This window comes from Cydia fagiglandana, chromosome 15, assembly GCF_963556715.1.
Source record: "Cydia fagiglandana chromosome 15, ilCydFagi1.1, whole genome shotgun sequence".
NCBI lineage: Eukaryota > Metazoa > Arthropoda > Insecta > Lepidoptera > Tortricidae > Cydia > Cydia fagiglandana.
In genome coordinates, this window is record NC_085946.1 from 10,578,918 (window position 1) to 10,600,971 (window position 22,054).

The window sequence follows — 22,054 nt, forward strand, 5'->3', positions numbered from 1 at the left end:
TTAACTGTTAAAACAACTTCTACGATATTATTCTTGCGAATTATTTGCTACTTGCTGCATTTGCTTGTACAGAATGTAAGTATACAGTCGACGTCAAAGAAATATTTACACTTTTCGCCTGATTACGCCTAAGGTGCAAAACTGTAAGATAATTGACGTCGACTTTACCAATGGAGATTATTGATTTTTTTTTAGATTCATCAAAATATTAATCATATGACGAAGGAATGATAAACAAACAAGTTTTTACTAATTGGACGGCGTATATTTTATAAATTAGTGTCGATATTACTAACAAATAATTAAATATTAAATTGTACTACAAAGGCACTGTGTTACGTGTTGTCTTTATTATTATCTATCACAACGTCCGTAAGACTACCGCGTCTAGAGTCTGCTTCTTCTATACTGGTACCACTTTCTTTACGAACACGAGAGAATAATCTCGGCACGGGTCCACTGGACCTCCCCGGGCCTCCAGGGGCCGGAGAATACCTCCTTGTTTTAGGCTGGAGGGTCTCATCGACGCTCTCAGAGTAGGTAGGAGGGGGTTGAGTAATCATCGTCATACGGTTTTCTCTAGCATTCGCAGCTGTTTGAAGCTCTGCACCAGCTACAACCGTAGCTAATGTTGGTGTGAACTGCGGAGCTGTTCCTCTGCCGGATACTCTTCTTCTTCTAGGACCTGCCGACTCTGTAGCTTCGGGCGGTGGTTCCGGTTTGCGTTGAGGTAGGTCCGGAATAGGTGGAAGTGTGAATTCTGGTCTTATTGAACCTCGCCTCCTAGTCGAAGCGGGCGGTGGAGCGCCTCCAGTTAGCAAGTCTAAAATACCTGTAGGTTCCACGCTACTGGTAGAACTGCCAGGACCAGGAGTCTCCAACATTGCTAAAGCGCGTAGCAGGTCGGCTACGCTCGTTTGTTCTAATACTTCTACTTGTTCCGTCTCGGGAAGACTAGATAAGTTAACGTCGGGATCGAACATGCTACCGCGGCCCCGTTTAGTTTTTTTCTTGTAATTCTCCAATTTACTATCAAAATTATCGTCTTCATTATCACCCGAGAATATACTTGCACGTCCTTGTCCTATTCGCCTTTGATACTCTTTAATACTAGCTTCTAAGTCGCTTGTTGGTTCACTAGAAGTACTAGCTTTGTTTTTACCAAATGTGGGAAACAAGCTTAGTCGACCGCGACTTGTTTTATTTTTATAATCTGTAACTTCTTCAGAATTCTCTGGTATAACGTCTTCCTCATCGTTTTTCTTAGATTTTCCAAAGGTTGGGAAAAGACTAAGACGTCCTTTCTTGGTCCTATTTTGATACTTTTGAACTTCTTGTTCATCTATTGTATCATCATCATCGTCATTATTTTTAGGCTCACTAAAATCGAACGTAGGGAATATACTTCGCCTACCCCGCCTTGTGCTCTCTTTATATTTATTAGCCATGTCTTCTTCGGGATCACTGAAATCAAACGTCGGGAATATACTGTGTCTGCCTTTTCTTGTTTTCTCCCTGTAAGCTTGACCAGCATCTTCATCCGCATCTTCATTAAAATCGAATGTAGGAAATATACTGTGTCTCTTTTTCTGTTGATACCTCTTAATTGCAGCTTCATCCTCGTCGGTATCTTCAGAAAAATCAAATGTAGGGAAAATACTGCGCCTCCCTTTTTTCGTTTTCTCTCTATAAGCTTGAGCTTGATCATCATCCTCATTTATATTAAATGATGGGAAAATACTTCCACGCCTCGGCTTACTAGTAACGTTTTCATTAACTCCCTGGGCTATGCTGACTCTACCCTTCATGGAATTTTTAATGTAGTCAGAAGGATCCTCAGTGGAACTTGATTTTCTGAATATTTTTGATAATATACTTTTAGGTTGTGTTTCGTGGACAGGATTGACTGTGATACCTTCAGGGAGAGATAGCTTGCCTGTCCTAATATTAGCTTCTTTTCTAAATTTATCTGCTGTATCTCCATTTGTCCAGGTTAAATCATGATCTATCGTAGGAACAGAGTCCTTCTTATAATTGGGGACGGCTACGCTGCAAGCTCTCGTCCTTTTGGGTGAATTTCTAATGATATCTTGGCCAATACTGAATACTGGTGGTTTTTCACTTGCCAAAATTTCCTCATCGTTAAACATGTGAACGCCTCTTTCTTGCTCCTGTGGTTCGAATCCACCCAAAACATTAACAACTCTTGCTAATAACTCAGCTGGTTTGACAATAGCAGTTGCACTAAATGTTTTATCTTTATCTATTCCAAGTAAATCTGTATCTGATTGTATTCGTAGAATATCTCTAGTTGATAAGTAAATGTTCTCGGAGTTAGCTCTTCTTCTTTTGGTGATCGGACCTCTTGGTTCCACATCGTAGGTTAGATTAGGACAGCTGGCACTTCTTATTAGACGAGGCGTTGTATCTACGTACACTGGCTGTAATAAAAAAAGTATACATGAAGTAAACATAAACGAGGTTGAGAATATTTGTTTTTAGGGTACTAAAGAAGTTTAGAAGCGTATTTTAATAATGAGTACGGTTAAGGTAGACCAGTGATATTTAATTACAAAGTATGAAATTTATGACTTTTGCAAAACAAACAAACCTTTAGTTTTATTAGGTTGGCTTCGTTTATGATCTTCCTTATCACGGCCATATCCTTAGTAAAGCCTTGAAGGATCCTGTTTTGTGTTGATTTGAACTGATTGGCGAATTTTTGCTCCAAGCGATGAACGGATTCTGATCTCATGCCGCTGGTGATGAATCCCAGTAACATTACGATGTAGCCGAGGCCAAAGGTAATCCAGCAAATTAGGAATATTTGGTATGTGATGAAATAGCCATTTGCAAAGCCATTGTTGACGGTACCTAAAAATGTGATACGGATTATTGTAAGTAAAAGGAAGTCATTTTATGTCGATCATTGTTGTGTGTATCATCTGTAAACCCATTCAACTACTCGTATGTCTACTACAAAAGCTCTAATTGAGCTGAGAGCTATAGGTACCCACTAGAAAATGTCTTTGATTAACTCTTACTGAATATCTTTTCTCTTCACTCTTATCTATCTTAGACAAAATATTTATTATAGATTGAAAATTGAAAATTTATAGGTTTGTTATTCCAAAGGTTTCTTTTTATATTTTGTCTGATTTTTTTGGTTAGTATCTAATAGTATCAATATGGTACCTACTTTATTTTTATTTTTTAAATCATGTATATTATACGTTTGGGCCATAAGTTACAGTTGAGTAGTCTTATACAACTTATACAAGTATCGCTATAACATTTCGCATTTGTTTCAAATAACTGTAAACTTTAAAAAATCTTCATAATAGTTAGAATAGTTACCTGCAACTAAATCACCGAATCCAATAGTAGTGAGTGTAACGAAGGCATAGTAGATAGATGCCACGTAGTCCCACCCCTCAAATACCACGAAGATACAAGCGGGTAGGAATATGAAGAACAGGAAACCTGGGACCAGATACAGGAAGATCTGACCCAGCATGCCAAGGTTATGAAAGAAGTAGCCCAAGTTGTTGGCTCGTTTTTCGTTCCGTCTTTTGTATTTTCGATACACTGAGATAAGCTGAAAATGGAAGAATACATGAATTAGAAACAAATGGTTAACTGACAAATGACGACCTTAATATCTTTGCTCAAAGTAAGTCAAAGGCGTTGTACTATTTTGGCGTGATTGCTACTATTAAAATGACTACCTACTAACAACCGTACCTATATGGAAACTGTCGTTATTTTAGTTATTGGATATTTTTGCTGATATTATATTTGACAAGTTACTTTAAAGTATACAAATTAAGTTATATTTCCTTAAGGTATGCAATAATTGGTTATAAAGACTCAATACGATTTGTATGCCTATCCTGATACATTCCTATTGATTCTTGCTGTGTATTAAAAATAATAAAAAATAAAAAGAATATACGTAGGATTCTTACTATCTTCTCAAATAATCTATGGAAATATCATAAATTAGGTCTGTGTCACATTTATTAACAGTAACAATTTGTAAAGACAGTAGGCTGGTAGTTTTCATAAATTAACTGCGAGAGTAAACAGAACACAATCTCACCTGCAATCCGAAGTATTCACCAAGGTTGGCGAGCAAGATACCGTTGATGGGGATACCGAACAGGCCGTAGAAGATCATGAGGATGCGGCCGAGATGAGTGGTCGGCGCCAGGTTACCGTAACCTGGAAGTCATTTAAACAAAGTTAGGTTTATTAGTGTTTATACAATGTTGATGGCAAATTAGCTTACAGATCATCTGAAGGTAAGTGGTTACTATAGTTTATAAGTGCTTGGAACTCCCATGACTCTTCAAAATTCTTTGCACAAATTTTTGGAAGAATCTCAGAATGAAGTCCCTCACGAAAACCTCTGCAGGGCATCAGGGTCAGGGTAAGTGTGGTGGTTTATGTGGGTTGAACTAAGACAGTCATAACAGCGCACCTTGAGTTCCGAAACAATGAGGTGGAGTAGGGATGCAATACGAATATCCGCTATTGAATGAATGAGAGAAATAACAATTTCCTTACCGATTGTACTGACGACAGTGTAAGAGAAGAAGAAAGAGTGGTAGAAGTCCCACTTGATTGGTGGTTCCGCATCTTCCGTCGTGTAGTTGAAGACGCTCTTGCCGCAATAGTCCGAGAGCTTCCGGAGGATGACATCCTGCTTCTCGGGGTCGTTTGGAATGTAGTTTTCGTAGAGAAGGTCTGAAAATTTTAAGGAGAAATTTTTAAATAGGTATCAGTGTTACGTTTCTACATTACAGTAAGTAATCTTGGTTGGTGGTTACAAAGTGAATTTCAACTGTCAAATTATCTCTGAGGAAATTAGTTCGAATAAGAAGCCAATCCGAACTTAGGTACATAGTGACATCAAATCAAAATGAAAATGAAAAATATTTAAGTAGGATTTAAGATAGGTACAATAAACATTAGTAGCTAATCTATGTATAGGTACAGACTAAAAGATATTTATTTATTATTTTTGATGTTACAATGTAAGTTTGAAGTAGTCCCTAAGCTAAGTTTTAGTGCTTAAATCGAAATTAAATGTAAAATTCTTGATATATTTACGATACGTGATATGGGTAATTCTAATGGGAAATGTTATACATTTATAATCAAGACAAATTCTGAATCACACATATAAATGTAACAATAAAACATACAAAACACTTATAAATTAAAATGAACCTAAGAATAAATAAAACTAAACTATATGACTTATAAATGTAACATTGACTTAACAAATACAATATTACCCCTCACACTGATTACCATCTAATTGTAAGTTAAAGTCTCTATCATTAGACGGATCAATGGCGTCACTCCTAAACAATCAGGAAATGTTGGTCACTGTAGAAATTTGCATGCGCACATGTCAAGCTCATCAAGACAAACGATCGTTACTTTAACTTACTGACCATTTAAACTAATTTCTTCTCATTTATATTATCGCTTGTTAAAATATTAATATTGCTGAATATTTCATGTAGTCAATACCTACTAAATTTTATTACAATACGAGTATAATTAATATAGATGTTTGGATGACGATGAATGATGACGAGAGCTGTATCTGTGATTTTTTTATGATCATACGTTTTGGTTTTACTATTTCAGTCAAAATCTAATATTGTTTAATTACAAGTTACATAAATGACCTATATTTTTCAATAAAGAACATACTACGTTTGTAATAAAACAAAGTAGCTTAATTAAGTAAGTACGTACTCGTTTGTACAATTATCAAATGACTAGCTAACAAAAAGGTTTTAAAACGCGATAAAAAGTAAATATAGGGCAGTAATTACTTCTTGCACTTCTTACAAACGTCAATTTTACGCACTGTTCCACACAAATTAGTCGAATTCTTCGCGGTGATCCGAATACAATCGATTCTTTGACTGCTTTAATTCCTATAAAAAACCTAGCAGAATCTCACTGTTTACAAGCAAAAAGAGCGAGTTTTTGTGTGCCCTTGAAATGGAAAGTAGCTAACGACTTCAGATCATGAAGCCTTGAGAGAACGTAACATCGCAAAGTACAAACCAAATAAATTACCTCGATAAGGCGACTAATAAGAAACTTAATAAGTTGATTGAACAAATGCTTGTGAACCATGCGTCACTAGAGGCAATGAAGTACTTTATGTAAACAAGACAACAAGTAGGTATTTAAAGATTAGATTTTTTCAGCATAAACAATTGTGTTTGTAGTTCAATTGTTTTATCACAAGTGGGAATAATCTTCCTTCGCATTCTTAACCGCATTGTTTTCATCTAAAGGCGATGCTTGAAAACTACGCTCAATTTTAAGCTCATATTTCATACACTATTTATGTTAAGCAAAATTCTTAATACTTTGAAACCATCGGCAGTGGATAAGTAAGAAGGACATATTTCGAAGACATTTCTATAGAACGCATGTTTACTAGACACGCATCATTACCCTACGTATTTTTCAGAATTATTGAATTAAATGCCGTCAAAGGGTCATTTGCGGTCACGGAAGTAATTATTCAGATTTAATGCTACATGTCCCATTGATCCGTTTTATAGCGGTTTGAAGGAGTGTCTTCATTGTCCCGTGATTACCATTACTTGAACATAAAACCTATTTACGATATTGTGCTGATTTCATTGTGGTTTGGAGGTTGCAGTCACTGTCAAGAGCAGTATCAAGGACGTTTGGCGAAAAGCACGCGAATGGGACACCCGCTTCTTTCAATGATCATTGATATTTTGTTGTTGTTATTTGTTTGTGACAGGGCTTGAGGAAGATCGCCAATGAGATGGACCGACCGAATCAAAGTCATTGTGTCGGCCACGGTAAGCGAATGCTCACGGAAAGCAGCTCTACGGGAGGAATGGCGACGTGTCGTTAAACGAGGCGCTCAAAAGTTTACATAATGGCTACGACCACTCTGTCAAGAGTGTAACGAAGAAGAAGAGGAATTTGTTTGTTTTTCAGAGAATTTACCAAAGCTAATCATGTTAATTTAATTCAAAATTTCATTAACGTCGGTTTGTTTGGGAGGGGCATGGAATGGATTTGCATTTCCTGCAGATGGTTTTATAATTTGTCATAGACTATTTGATCTTCACATATAAATTACCTACCTTCACATAATTTTATTTGCCACTTGTGAATACTGTATATTAATTTATTTTTGCATTTTTTACGTGCTCCTAATGCAACTGTATTTTTTTTCACAAGGCAGCCTTTTTCTTATTTACTTTTACTACTCTTGTAATTATTAAGATCGTGACATAGCTATAATTACTTGGTTAATAGGTAATCTACCTATGTATTTGCAAAAGTTACTGCTTGATTGTTTCTTAAATGATCTAGCGTGTTAACGTTCTTCGTGACATTGTATAAATACTGCTAGATCGTATTTGTTTTCTTTACAATACGATAAGCGTGGATAATATGTACCATCTTTCTAATTATTGACACCTCTTTGCCACCAGACTAGCATTATCCTTCACTGGAACTATAACTTTTTCTATTCCTCATGCTCTGAATGTGGCTAATTTGTTTATTTATCTGTGAAGCGGGTTGAAAGTGTTACATTTCGGCTCTAAGGAGTTTTACTATTTTTTTTTATTTTTTTTAGATTAGTAATAGAAAATCGTTTTTAAATGGATATGTTGCATAATTTACATCCTGATATTTAACTTCCGATTCCGTAGATAATCCTTTTACCTAAATTGCTCAGTGAAAATTCCTTCAAGAAATACTATAAGTTTATATTTTTGCGTTTCTAAAATACATATGTATTTTACTTTCCTTGTATTTGTAATGAAAAGTAGTGTTTAACTCGGATGAAAGGCACCCATCCTGACTCAAATTATATTCATATATAGGTATTCTACTCGAAATATGTATCTTCTTGTCAGTAATTGGTTGTTTTTTATCCCTTGGTTTACAATCTACTATTTCCTTTATATTATGGTTGTCAACCCGTTACCATCATGACAATTAAACTTTTATCAGTCGAAAATTTTTCGTGTAAATTTTACCAGGAACTGAGATCAGACACGTTAATGCCCATTGGGGACATATCAACGGCTAATTCTGAAAGCACGATTCGGCCTCAGTCGTATTTGCTCTGAGTGTTGACACTCGCGCGACAAATTGTGCTTGCATTTTCAATTAAACTCCTTTTGAATCGTTTAGCTTCGCAGTTGCTGAATATTTTATTTTTATTACATATGAATATATATATTCAATTCAATTCAATTCAAATTTATATTTAGAATAGTCGTCTAACCAGAATTAAGGATGATTCACACTAGGCCGGGCCGGCATGTCATTTTCTATGACGGCTGATCGGTGATCACGTGGTGCTTTCCACAAAGTGCTGGTAGCTCCGGCCCGGCCCAGGCCCGGTCTAGCGTGAAATACATATTTACACATCTAAAATATTTCGATGTAAACGAGTAGGTACTCGTACTAGTAAAAGAAGGGCTTTAAAGACTAGCGCGTTCATTGTTCCTTTACTAGCAATTTTTTAATAAGGTCAAGGTCACACTATCAGTTCGCGAGTTTTGGATTCGCACCGTTCGCTATCTTCAAAGAGGAAAGCCTAATTTGAATTCTGGTCAGTTCCAAAGCTAGCGTAGGACGTTTGGCTTTACTGGCCTCTGTTTTCCTTATGTCTTCCTCAGGTGACAGCAGAATTTTAATGCAGATCTAGAAATGTCCGTGTAATCTTCGAATCAAGATCGGCTTGCTGCTAATTCCAAAAAATAAACGATAGGTACTGTTAAAGTTGTTTCCAACAGGAGAAATGGACTCAGATTGATAAAATAATGAACTAAATGCTCTTTCTAAACTGTATTTTGGATACCAAAAGCCAATTGGGGTATTGACTTTATTGGTACACGGCTAGAGATCGGACGTTCCGGCAATTGGACAGCCCAGGGATTGAACGGCATTGGAGGCCAGCGGGCCTACTGCGAACACCGAAGTTCTCAAATTGCGGACAGTTAACTTTTTTACTCTAATTAAGGCGTAATTAGAGCGACTGAGAAAGATGCCCGCAATTGGCGAACTTCGGTGTTCGCGGTAGGCCCTCAGAATCGCACAAACATGCACGAGGTTTGGTGGTCGCACTCAACTTGTAAAATTGGTATAATGGCTCACGATGGGCCAACGTCGGCCACTCCAAGGGACGCAGCCATGCGGTAGAATGAGATAGCTATATCACTTGCTCCATCTAACTCATAAATGTGTCCCTTGGAGTGGCCGGCGTTGACCCATCGTGTAGAGGAACCATAAAATTGTACGCGTCATCAACTAGGTTGCTTGATGCACCCAAACAGATGAAGTAGGTATTTTTATTAATAGAATTTAATAAACGAACTGTTCTGGTACTCTACTTTCAAAGCGATAACCCTTAGATTGAAGAGGAACATTAATTTACTCGGCAAATTTAGGCCAAATAATTAGGGTAACTATTTGTGTATTGCAAACCTACAGATATAATTTAGTTCTAGTGTGATTTAAATAAAATATGTTTTAGTAAAATTTTTGTTCAGTAAAGAAAATGTATAATTGTATATATACCTATTTATATATTTATAGGATTTGTCTTAGTTGTACATATACCTATATATTCTATGTTTAAATAGTTTATAGGACATTACATTAGTTAAGGTTAGGTTCAGTTAAGGCTGCTAAGTATACAGGGTCATTTTTGGACCGCTAGCCATATCGTGCGAGGTGATTACTTGATTAGGTAGGCCATACAACAACTTTTTCTATGGGACCAACTCCGAAATCACAAAATTCTTTTGGACGTTTCATACATTTTAGTCGAGTGGACGTCGACGTTTTCTATGGGAAGGCCAAATTTTTTTTGGGATTTCCGGGTTGGTCGTATAGAAAAAGTTGTTCAGTATGACCTACCTAATTATCTCGCACAATTTGGCTAACGGTCCAAAAATGATCCTGTATACATACACAGACACACAACACCATTAGGATCGGGCGCGGTGCCGAGAATCTTGGTTCTCGACGAGTGTGTACGGATGTCTACCGTGTCCAGTTCTCCCTCAATTGCTCAAAGGTTAACTGGAAGAGATCCCTTAAAGGGATAAATTCGCCTTTGTACTAATGACATATGTTATTTTTCCTGTTTTGTTTTGATTTTTGTAAAATAAAGTGTTTTACTACTACTACTACTATGTACTATTTATTCACACTCGCGTGGTCGAAGGTAGGGTGCAAGTGATAGAGATATGACCCCGGTCGTCCGTTTGGTTTGGGTCTACTGTAGTCGAGACTATAGTAGGCACAGTACCTACATACTATCAATATAAGTAGTTTCCTGACCCCACCAAATTATACTTCCTCTTGTATGAGTTGTGTATAACTCATTTAAATTTTCCCTGTTCCACACAGACCGACCTACTTAAATTATTATTATGTAAATGTTATTTTTTTCTTTAATGTGTATCATGTACGTTTAAGGCATCATTTTCCTTCAACAAAAAGTCATAATTTGATTTCAAGCCATGATAACCTATGGACTTTAAATGTTTATATTCTAAAAATAATATTACGGTCTAGCGTATGTTTTAGATACTTACTTATAACTAAACTACCTATCTACCCGTAACCCGTACCTACCCGTGTAATTCCTAATTGTCTCATACTGACACCTGACTATCGATCTCAATTTATATCTACTGACAGAAACGACCGAATGTCAAATACATACAATACAGCACGGAGTACACACAACACAACACAACACACAACAAACAATATGTACAGCATGGTGTTTAGGGCTCGAATCATAATCTTCCACTGACTCCGATCCTGAGCAGTTTTGGTTACGTCCTCCCACCCCATCCCCAAACCCAATACACCCAACTTTAGCTTCACGGAACGGCGCCAAGTAAATTTAGAGCGACCATGTTTCCGTTTGCCGGCCATCATCCAGGTCAGGGCCACTATGGTTAGGTGGGTGTCAGGTTTCCTGAGGATATGTCCAATCGATGCCACTTTCGCGTCTGGGTCTCCTTATGTTTTGGGTGCTTGCCCGGTTATTATCCAGTGAGCGTTTGTAATCTTATTTTGCCAAAAGACACTTAGGATTTGCCAAACATTTGTTCACAAATACTTAATTCTGCATAATTAATTCTGCAAATTGTATATTTTAATTTGCATGCCATTAAAATGGTAAATTGTGCTGAGCCATGTTATTTTAAGTCCATCACATTGTACCTGACCATGATTCTCGTAAATAAAAACTTTGACTTTGATAGAATAAAATATAGAATATGTGGAACGTGAATGAAATGTCTTAAAAAAAATAGCCACAACCGAATACAGAACCTCCTCCTTCTATGAAATTGAAGTCGGTTAAAAACCCGCAGGGGTCGGAACAAAAACTAAGTAATTAAGTCCAACTCACGCTTGACTGCACATTTCTAATAGGTTTTCCTGTCATCTATATACGAATAGGATATAGTAAAGAACTATTATGTGTAGTTTTTTTTTTCAAAATTTTAGTCTCAGTAGTTTCGGAGATAAAGAGGGGGCATGGGGGGGGTGGTCGGACAGGCAGACAGACAGACGCACGAGTGGTCCTATAAGGGTTCCGTTTTTTCCTTTTGAGGTAGATACAGAACCCTAAAAAGTGTAAGCAATATAAAATTTTCGTGATTTCGGTATTCCAATGAGATGTTAGGTAGGTACCTAATAGGTATTGTATATGTGTCACTGTAAAAGCCCGAAGTACGGCAAAACCTAGGATTTACCGGTAAAACCTAGGTCTTACCGATGCCGATCGGTAAAAGCCCGAAATGTTAAATCTTACTAGTTTACTTTGGGCTTTTACCAACACCGATATGGTAAATCCTAGGTCTTACCACGGCGACCGGTAAAGTTTGAATCATGCACTGATCCTCAACCCCTCCCGCTCAAACCCCCGTACACCGCACCGCATGCGCCGTTAAGTGGGTTACGTTAGGTTTGAACTGCGATCCTCACAGAACCGAACAAAAGTGGGTTAGATTAGGTTAAAACTGCGAGCCTTACAGGAACGAAATGCTACTTGAAAAGTGGGTGGTTTTACCTCTTTTTCTACATAGTGCACCATCTACCATAATCTTTCATCGGGCCCCATAGAAGTCGGTTTTTTTTTCTTAAAAATTATCATCTAATAATCTCAAGAATCAGTGCATGATTCAAACTTTAAGTACCGGTCGCCGTGGTAAGACCTAGGATTTACCATATCGGTGTTGGTAAAAGCCCGAAGTAAACTAGTAAGATTTAACATTTCGGGCTTTTACCGATTGGCATCGGTAAAATAGTTTTTACCGGTAAATCCTAGTGGATTTACCGGTAAAACCTAGATTTTGCCGTACTTCGGGCTTTTACAGTAACATATGCATTTTAAATAAGTATGTGGTCTGTAGCGATTGTAGCCCTTGAGTAGGAAAAAGTCATTTTAGTGTGCATTTGTTTAGAAAATCATCAATCTTTCAAAACAAATGGGAAGTACCGGGTGTTCGATGAGTTAAACATGTATTTTGAATTTTCCACACGTTCACATTAGATCATTAAACCATTACCTGCGCTAAATTCAGGTCTGTGTCACTCTGCTATTAATCATGACTACGTGCTGTGTATTGGTCATGTTTCCTTTGCCTACGAGGGCAATATCCTGTCATAAAACAACGGACTTGTTTCCTAAAGATAGATTTAATTGTTTATTAACAATCATTATAAAAAAAAAACTAACAAGCTTTCACGTTTTAAACTGTTTAAAGTAACAAAAACCATTGAAAGTACACAGTTGTAATTGTTTATCCCTTTTTGGCTTTAAAGCCTCAGACGCGTCAGGGCAAACAATACTTGGTTTCTAAACTTTGTTTTGATGCATGATTTTATACCCTCTTTTTATAGTACATAGTCGTTAATGCCATGAAAAAGGGAGGACGTTGTACAGTCTTCATGATATGATAGCAATGCGTTTTAAGCGGTTATCATATTGCTTCGCACATCGGAGCGGCGTCCAATGCTGCGGTTTTTAATTTAGACTGCTTGATTTTTTTACCAAAATCACACCACACCGAGCACCGAAACGTACGTTTTTTTGTGCAAAAAGCAAAAAAGGACCTAGGCGAAATGGATCTTGTTTATAACCGCCAAATTTTATACAGGCTGGCTAAAAAACAACTGTATTCCCGTTGCCAAAGAGGTTTTGGGATTATACTGAGCAACTTTTACTATGAGACCAACCCCGAAGTCGCGAAAAAAATATTTGGCTGTTTCATACATTTTGGCTGGTCCATTTACTATGGGAGTTTCAATTTTTTTTCATGTTTTCGGGGTTGGTCCCATAGTAAAAGTTGCTCAGTATAATCCCAAAACCTCCCTGGCAACAGGAATGCACTTATTTTTTAGCCACCGTGTATTATACATATTATTGTCACTATAAGACAAAACATTGAAGTGAAGAAGTTTCCTCCTTTCGCTAAACCGACAATGACAATGTGACTGACTACATGGGTTTAGAATTCGGTCATTAACGTCTAATTACGGCCATAAACATAAGTTTTCGCACGAATTGACGTATACTAATCCCCACATTAAAATATATGTGACATATTTAAGTGAATGTGATGCAATTTTCAGTAATAACTGCGATTTTAAACATGAGTTATGTTTAGGTGAATATTTAAATACTGACTGCATTTTAACTACCAGAGTTACAATAGTCATGTATGCATTTCTCATACGAGTGAGAATTTCAAATGTAGAAAAAAAGAATTATTAAATTATTATAGAGGCTTCTGGTGATCAGAGGGCTGGCCAATATTTTGCCAGGTGAATGCCATAATCGCCACGCTTGGCAGGCGGGTTGGCGATCGCAGTCGAGTACACCGAATTTGAGGGACGCTGCTGCCCGTCCACCGGTGGTCTTGGACGTGGTTTAAGGACATACCCGGGTCCATCGCTGATGATAACAAGAACCAACTCAAAATGTAGTCGATATGATGGGTGCTGAGAAAGGGGCGGCTACAGGGCCTGGGGCTTAGGGCGGCAAAGACTGCAAATCCGCCACTGGTGGTCAGACAGTGGATTTTCTACACATTAGTACCTTATGGCTTAAATAATAGTGATATAATTACCTATTATCCTGTCGTCTGACAATAATACTTACATAAATTTGACTACTTAACGAGACTTGGTATGGCCACTTGCGTCAAAACCTTTGAATCGTCAGAGTTTTCCCTCTCACTCACTCGATTAGAAAATGCCAGTTGCAAAACAAAGATAATACCCGCTGTACAAGGAACAATGATCAATTCAATAAGTAATTAACTGTTCGTTTAGCGATTACATTGTAACATTGTAGTGTAAACTGATTTTGAAAGAAACTCACATAGCGGGTAAGCATTATGTTAGTTTCTACTGTCATCTATTTCACTCGTAGATTATGTAAATCTTGTACAGTCGCCATCAGATATATCTGAGCAGCCAAGGTGTTCACAACATCTGAACACGCACTCTAACGCCTTGACAATAGAGGCGTGTTCAGATATTTGTGAGCGCATTAGCTGCTCCGATGTATCTGATGGCGACTGTACGTACGCACTTCCGTACAAAATGTGAGTAGGTGAAGATACGTTGTATTTGAAAGTTGAGCTTTTGGACAGTAAAAATGGTGAAAATCTAGCCTACTGGTTGCCTATGTAGATAAAACATACCTAAATGGAGGCCAATTTACATATTTAAGCTTCAAAAGCTAAGAGACAAATGTTAAAAAGCTTTAAAGAATAATATTAAATTCCTAAAACTACACAAAAAAATCTACTTTGGAACGTGAGACAATCAATGGTAAAACAATAACTTCCAACTAAGTATTTTGGCTAATAATGTTTAACGTTAACACTCCTTTCAATATGTTTCACTCGTTATAAAGATGAAGTATCCTAATAATGTGCTCCTAATTGAAACATAATGGTGCCGTATATTGCCAACATTTAGCTAGTCTGATTGAAGACTGCCAGATATGGACTAATAGGAATAAATTAAAATGTGAAAAACATAGCCGATTATAGCATAAAAACATCTGAAACTTGAATAATAGATTACTATATTACAAGAATACTTTTACGGACGGTATTGACAATAGGTTATCATTATTGCCACATTATGCCTACACTGAGAGAAAAGGATAACAAAAACACACTTAGAATTACAAAAATAAACTTAATCCGGGGACAAGGAGAGTCAACTAATAGGAACAAATTGACTTTTGCAATTTCTATAGTTCTTGCAATTTCTATTATCTGTTTTTTGAAATTAGATTTAGGATTACTGAGCTGTTTGTAGAAATAAATAAACTTTACAGAAATAGTGAAACGTCTATAATTATTACTAAACTTCATTTTTTCCCCCAGTTTAGTTTATTAATGATTTTTCTCTTAGTGTAAAATGTGCAGTTCTGACTAAAATTATGTATAGTACTGATATAATGAAACACTAGGTACATAAAATGAAACAGTCATGTGCATAGCGAATAGCTGCCTAAATAATAACCAGACATCGTACATTTTATAGCATTTTCGGTGCAGCGGAGTGGTGTTAACGGAATTTGTATAAACAATTTTGACCCTAATGATTAATTAGCGTTAATTACATTAATATTAACCTTTCAGTTGGAATTATTCTATACCAATTCCGTTAACACCACTCCGCTGCACCAAAAATGTACGATGGCTGCTAATAACAAACTTCCAAAAACCGCCGCTAGTCTATATTTAACCCATATATGCCCAAAACTTGTTTTAGCTCTGAACTCCTTGAGGTTACAGGCTCATTATCCTGCTAATTTTAATGAGTAGGAGCGATTTTTATTCAGTGGGTCGAAACGACCCAATGGGCATAGGTATATGATGCAGCTGCTACAAAAAATATCAACATATTTTATTTCACAGAAAAGCTAAATCATATTAGGTATATTCCAATCATCCGTAAACCTTTTTATATTTACCATGTTGGTGACAAACAAACGTACAACTCAGCCATTAGTAGACACTGTAGTATGCGGTAGATCTACTGACAAAACTCCAAGTATGTAAAACAATAAGCAAAACAAATGCTTGAGGCAAATCTTGTGTATCTTATAGCCTAACTGATTCACAAACGCCCAATTATGAATAAAACAGGGCAAGCACCCATATCTACATAAAGAGATCCAGACGCAGAAGTGGCATTAGATTGGGGATATCCTCAGGAAACCTGTCACCCACTTATCCAAAGTGGCCCGGACCTGGGGCCCGATTCTTTTAGACATCACCAAGATACGATAACGATATGTTTAAGACCTAACGATACGATAACGATATGTTTAAGAACTAAATTTAATATTTGCACGATTCTGGAGATACTCTTGAACGATTTCCACATGATGTGACTTAGAGATCCAATTCACATCTAAATATCTTACTCTATCTAACGCAAAATTGACATTGGTTGCCCGAATTGCGCTGCAATAGAGAACTAGTTGATATCTAAACTATAACGTATCTAGAATGGATCTAGTACGAGTACGTGTCGTCTCTTGTGAATATCTTGAAGTTCGAATACCGCAGCTGTAGACGAGGCGCCCTAAATTTAATTGGCGCCGTTTTTGGGGCAACAGTTGGGTCTATTGGGGCGGGAGGATTATTAGAGGATTAACAGGGTGAAAAGAAGAAGAAAGTAGCAAATATGCGGTCCCTATGAACGCGAGCAACCCTGCACACTTTTAGATCCTTTAAAAACAAAGAGTTTGTTGCAGTTCTTCAACTAATAAAATGTAAGAATAATAACAAGACGAGAACAGATGAAATTACGACACGCACAACACGCGGCAGTACGAGTAGAATTTTATTAACACTGAAAATAATGTTTGTTTACGTGTCATTTATGATTTGGAAGTCTTATTAACACGTGAAATTGTTTGTCTGTTTTGTAGTTTTCTGTGTTATAGTAAATTTCCAGGAATATTATTGTTGGCTTGATTATAAAAGTGATAGTGTTATGTTTCCGTGTCTGGACCGCGATCAGTCAATTTTCCATATGCATATTTTGCAGATTATGTGACAACTTCTTTAATACGAAATGCAGTTACTTTTACTCTCATAACTAGGTCTTTGTAGAGACTTTGAGTCAGCTAACTATCGGTTTATTTACAAAAAATTCAAAGTGCAATTGGATTGTTAACTTAATGTGATACACTAATCATATGATACAAGATACACTAATCATATGATAACGCCTATTTTCTTTAAGTACTTAGAACCTTAGCTTTAGCCAAAACCTAAAAATTGTTGACGGAGTCTTTATTCGGAGAAACGAGTCTTTTTGAGTTGCGCTTAAAAAAGTCTATTATTAAAGAAAACTCGACTTTGAGCCTTTTGAGCTTGTAATAAAAGTCGAGTTTTTCAAATTTAGACTTTAAAGACGTGTTCCTGCCAACTCAAACTGGGAGTAATGAAAAATCAATGAAGATTCGATTTTTAAACCTCGAACGCCGCTTCGAATCGCGTGCGCTGCATAAAGCCGCAACTAAGACGATGCTATTTCTAATACTCTAGTTAATTGTACGTAGTCAATTGATTGTTGCCAATTGGCGCGTTTTTTACCCGGTCGTGGAAATAAACACACAATGGGTGACACAGACACACGCACCAATGGACGTGGGTAGTGGAGTGAATGAGTGATGCTTCAGGAAATGGGAAAAGTTGATGCACTTTTCATTACTAAGGTTATAAGATGTTCATTGTGCATAATTGATTGTGGCATCTCTGTTGCGGTGGTATAATGTCCCTGTGCTATTTTAAAGGAATATTAAACTGAATAATAAATAGCCGAACTATTCAATAATTAGAAAATTAACTGAATTTAAGTATACAAAATAAAAAGATATTGACAAAATTTGACGTATATCTTCAATTCTTCACCCTGATTTACATTTTGATATTCATTTTGCGTCTTAAAATTTTTTTTGTGCAAAATGGATTAACGAGATGTTGCATCTAGAGTTACTATTCCACGATAGTTTAAATCTAACAAAGTTCAAATTAAGTATTATTTTATATTGCAATCACTATAAAGTGTGCACAGATGAATATAAAATACAAGTAATTCAAAATACTGACTTTATAATACTCTGTAGTTTTGTGTTTTATACTCATCATTGATGTTATTATTAGCCATGTCAAGTACCTATTTATGTTTATGCATTATTTATTAATGCACTTTTTATTAATTTTCATCAGATTGTAAGGGCAACAAATGCGGTGTCTCTTAAGTATAATATTATATGATGTAGTAATGGTATAAATGATGCTATCAATTAAACATTTCTTATTCCTATTCTTAATATTAGCGGGGAAATCAAATCATTGAACATTTAACTAGTTAGTTGAAAATTTGACAAAATTATTATGACAATAATTAACAATTGTCGATTCTGTTAAAACTTGATTTTATGTGGCTTGAAGAGACATGAATATCCTTTTATTTTGAGGTAATATGTGGATAACAAGTAATGATACATTCTGGGGATTTATAATGTCTGGTGTTTTTATTTAAAACCCTACTTGGTCCTTACAGTATTCAATCTTGTTTTTAACCTAGGACTTAGGATAATAAATTTAATTTGAAATTTAAAAATGAATGGTTAAAAATACCTACATATAAAATGCCTTTACTGGTTAATTCCTTTTAGAGCCAGCTCTTAACGAGATCGATAGACAGGCATTTCATTGCGAAACGGAGTTGCATCAGTGCAGAAGTGGACAGATATCATGAAGTGTTGCATTTAATTCACTTATCGCTGATTAACTACTGGTCACATGTTTATACATATGTATAAGTACCTAAGGCTTGGTCATATTAAAAAAAAATGACGAGAGACATTTGCCTGTTATACTTGAATACGTTTTGTGGTAACACATACACACATAATAAGTTAATAACCGATTCGTTATTTAGAACTCAATGTTCGTCTTTGAAAACTGAAGGTATAAGAGTCACAAATGTACCAGGATTTTATACATATTTTGCACAGTTTAGGTATACCTACGTAATGGACCTGAAATTATTAAATACTAGCGAACCGCCGGCTTCGCATAGGTTACACAAAACCTTAACAAATTATACACCGAAACCTTCCTCAAGAATCACTCTATTGATAGGTGAAAACCGCATGAAAATCCGTTCAGTAGTTTTTGAGTTTATTGCGAGCATACATACACACAGACAGACGCGCCGGGCACTGTTTTATAAGGTGTAGTGACAACTTGTATTCATTTACAAACATTACTTAAATTTAAATAAGTGCAAACTTTTCATAGTTTATAAGTTTTTTTTATACATATATAATAATTGAATTAGGAAACAACATTTAAGTATTTGATTCTGTTCTTTGTTAGGTATTTAACGGAAAATTTGTCTGGAAAAGAAATTGGTCTGGTTTTCTTCGCAGCTGACTGAGTAGGTACATACGTATTCATGAAACCAGGAGCCGTCTGTTAAGTAGATACATGAGCGTTAATTTTATTGTCTTTTGTTTAAAGCTGTTATTTTCTGTCTATACGCGTACTCAAGATGTCACGTCGAGTACTTAGGTACTAATTTTCTAGCATCGATATGTAGAATCAACTAGTTTAAGGCCACCAAGCGAATATGAATACTTATCGATACTTATTAGCTCACTTACTTTGGATTTCTAGTCTTTCCAGTTTGTCTTCTGCCCTCTGCTGTAGCTCCAAGGGACTTTCTATGTGGTAGAAGATGCTAGCACCAACTAGGAGATATACGATATGAAGTGCCAGCATGCACGCTAGTTGCTTTTTAGACATCATCTTGCTGAGATTTCTTATAAACTTGATTCAATAAATTAAAGTACGATCACAACCAAATAAACTTAAACATAAATAATCACAGACAATCCATAAAATCCATTGCAAAGCGCAATTTCTAATTAAAAAAAAACAAAAACCGTCTTAAGCCGCACTCGTTCCCACATTATAAAATCCTCAAGCACGTAAACACTGGCACACGAGTTCGTAATTCGAATTTCATTTTGAAAATGGAACAGTTTTCCGAACGGGCGTTCGATCCGAGCGTTACGAATGATCGAATGATTTTCCCGACGCGTGCGCCCGCGACTCGGCACTTCCTTTTTTTATACCCGCTCTAGATGTTTGACAGACGCCTCGCATTAGCTCGCCGTAAAGGATAATAAGTAAGGTTATTGCCTGCTATACTATATGTACCTCGATTGACGTGACGCAGTGATGATGCTAGTTAGGGGAAAGATTTTCGTTTACTGCCTGGATTATGTGGATTTTAAACTTGATAAAACTCGACTCTTAGTTACATCATGATACTGATACTGAATTTTTTCACATCTCGGTTGGTAAAGCCTTTCAATGTCTAACGATATGCAAAATCTAAATCCCGGGCTCATCTTAACAATATACGTCATTTGTATGAGATTCTCGCAAATTATAAAGAACAGTTAAATACTCGTACTTTACGGTTAAACTTCTTTTATAATTCATTGACTTGACCCAATGATTGACTGGTTAATGACTTTTGGCATAAAGTCCGCCATTTGTACATTTTTCTTTGTTTGTGCAAACGTAAATAAACAATTGACTTATACATAACAAGACATAACATTTCCAAAAAAAAGAGACAACTAAAGAAAATTTCTAAAAAATAAAAAACTTAGTATGAGTACCTACGTTTTTTCGCGGCGAAAACATAATGTTTCCCTTTATGACTAAAAAACCCTCTCATTCTCTTTCGGGTCGCTACATAAGTAGAGCTACAGTGCTAAAAATATACATCACTATCCAAACGGCCTGATTCTAATTTTAATAAACATCAGAAATTTGATCAATAGTTCATTTTTTTTGCATTAGAAAGAACTTGCAAGAAGGTAAGCGATCTTGACATGTCTTTTAATTGAAAAATGCTTTTTAAAAATCAGAACCTATTACTTATGAAAGCAGAAGAATATAAATGATCGTATTAGATTCATAATTGTTACATATTTGCCGTAACTTATTTTTAAAATGTGTTTTTCAATTAAAAGACACATCAAGATTGTTTACCTTATTTCTAATGCTAAAAAAAACGAACTATAGATGTGGATCGGATCCGTCAGTGTGAAAAGTGACGTTTTTGTTTGAAGAAACTCAAGTTTGTAGAAAACTGACTATACAAGAGCGGCAAGTATAAGAACTCATTAAGTAACAGCCATATTCGAACTTTAAGATACGTCAAATAATAGATATGGAAACGATATAGATTAGATATGTCAGTGTCAAACAAGTGTCAAAAGTGACGTTTTTGTTTGAAGAAACTCAAGTTTGAAGAAAACTGACTGTACAAGAGCGGCAAGTGTAAGAACTCATTAACAGCCATATTCGAACTTTAAGATACGTCAAATAATAGATATGGAAACGATATAGATTAGATATGTCAGTGTCAAACAAGTGTCAAAAGTGACATTTTTGTTTGAAGAAACGTCGCTTTTGACACTTGTTTAACACTGATATATGTAATCCATATCTTTTCCAGATCTATTAACTGACGTATCTTAAAGTTCGAATTGGGCCGATATGTCCATGGACAAATGACAAAAGCTTCAGTTTTGTATGAGTTGAGGTTCATTATAAAATAAATGGACTTGAAATCCTAATTTTCTTACCTATAGGCATGTTCCAACCTTCTATTATAAAAACCGATGTGATTGAAGCCTCAGTAAAATGTAACCAAACGTTAAGTAAATTTCGTATTGTCCATAGAAAAGCCGCCAGTTGTCCGAACCGTGTTTTTGACCCTTCTCCCAAGCTATCCACAGCGATCGTTCGTGCGCTAATCGCATCCTACGGTTTTCTGTTTTAGAACTACCGCTCACCGGGTTTCATGAAGAAGACCAATAGCCGAAATCTAGCCTTCGCGATCGTTCAAGTGA

General features: G+C 36.2%; 1 protein-coding gene across 1 annotated transcript; it reads right to left on the reverse strand.

The window, feature by feature from the left end:
- Positions 1-243: 243 nt before the first annotated feature.
- On the reverse strand, positions 244-20,286 carry LOC134671341 (uncharacterized). Its single transcript, XM_063529167.1, has 6 exons — positions 19,784-20,286; positions 4,570-4,749; positions 4,103-4,224; positions 3,358-3,598; positions 2,612-2,874; positions 244-2,441 (listed from the first exon to the last, which is right to left on the reverse strand). The coding sequence occupies exons 1-6, from the start codon at positions 19,926-19,928 to the stop codon at positions 336-338; spliced, it is 3,057 nt and encodes a 1,018-aa protein (XP_063385237.1). The 5' UTR covers positions 19,929-20,286; the 3' UTR covers positions 244-335.
- Positions 20,287-22,054: the final 1,768 nt, after the last annotated feature.

Coding starts and splice junctions, on each gene's coding strand:
- LOC134671341 (XM_063529167.1), bottom strand. CDS start 19,928: ATGATGTCTAAAAAGCAACTAGCGTGCATGCTGGCACTTCATATCGTA. Junction 4,750..19,783: donor GGAAAGACTAGAAATCCAAA/GTAAGTGAGCTA, acceptor TAAAATTTTCAG/ACCTTCTCTACGAAAACTAC. Junction 2,875..3,357: donor ATTCGGTGATTTAGTTGCAG/GTAACTATTCTA, acceptor TCACATTTTTAG/GTACCGTCAACAATGGCTTT.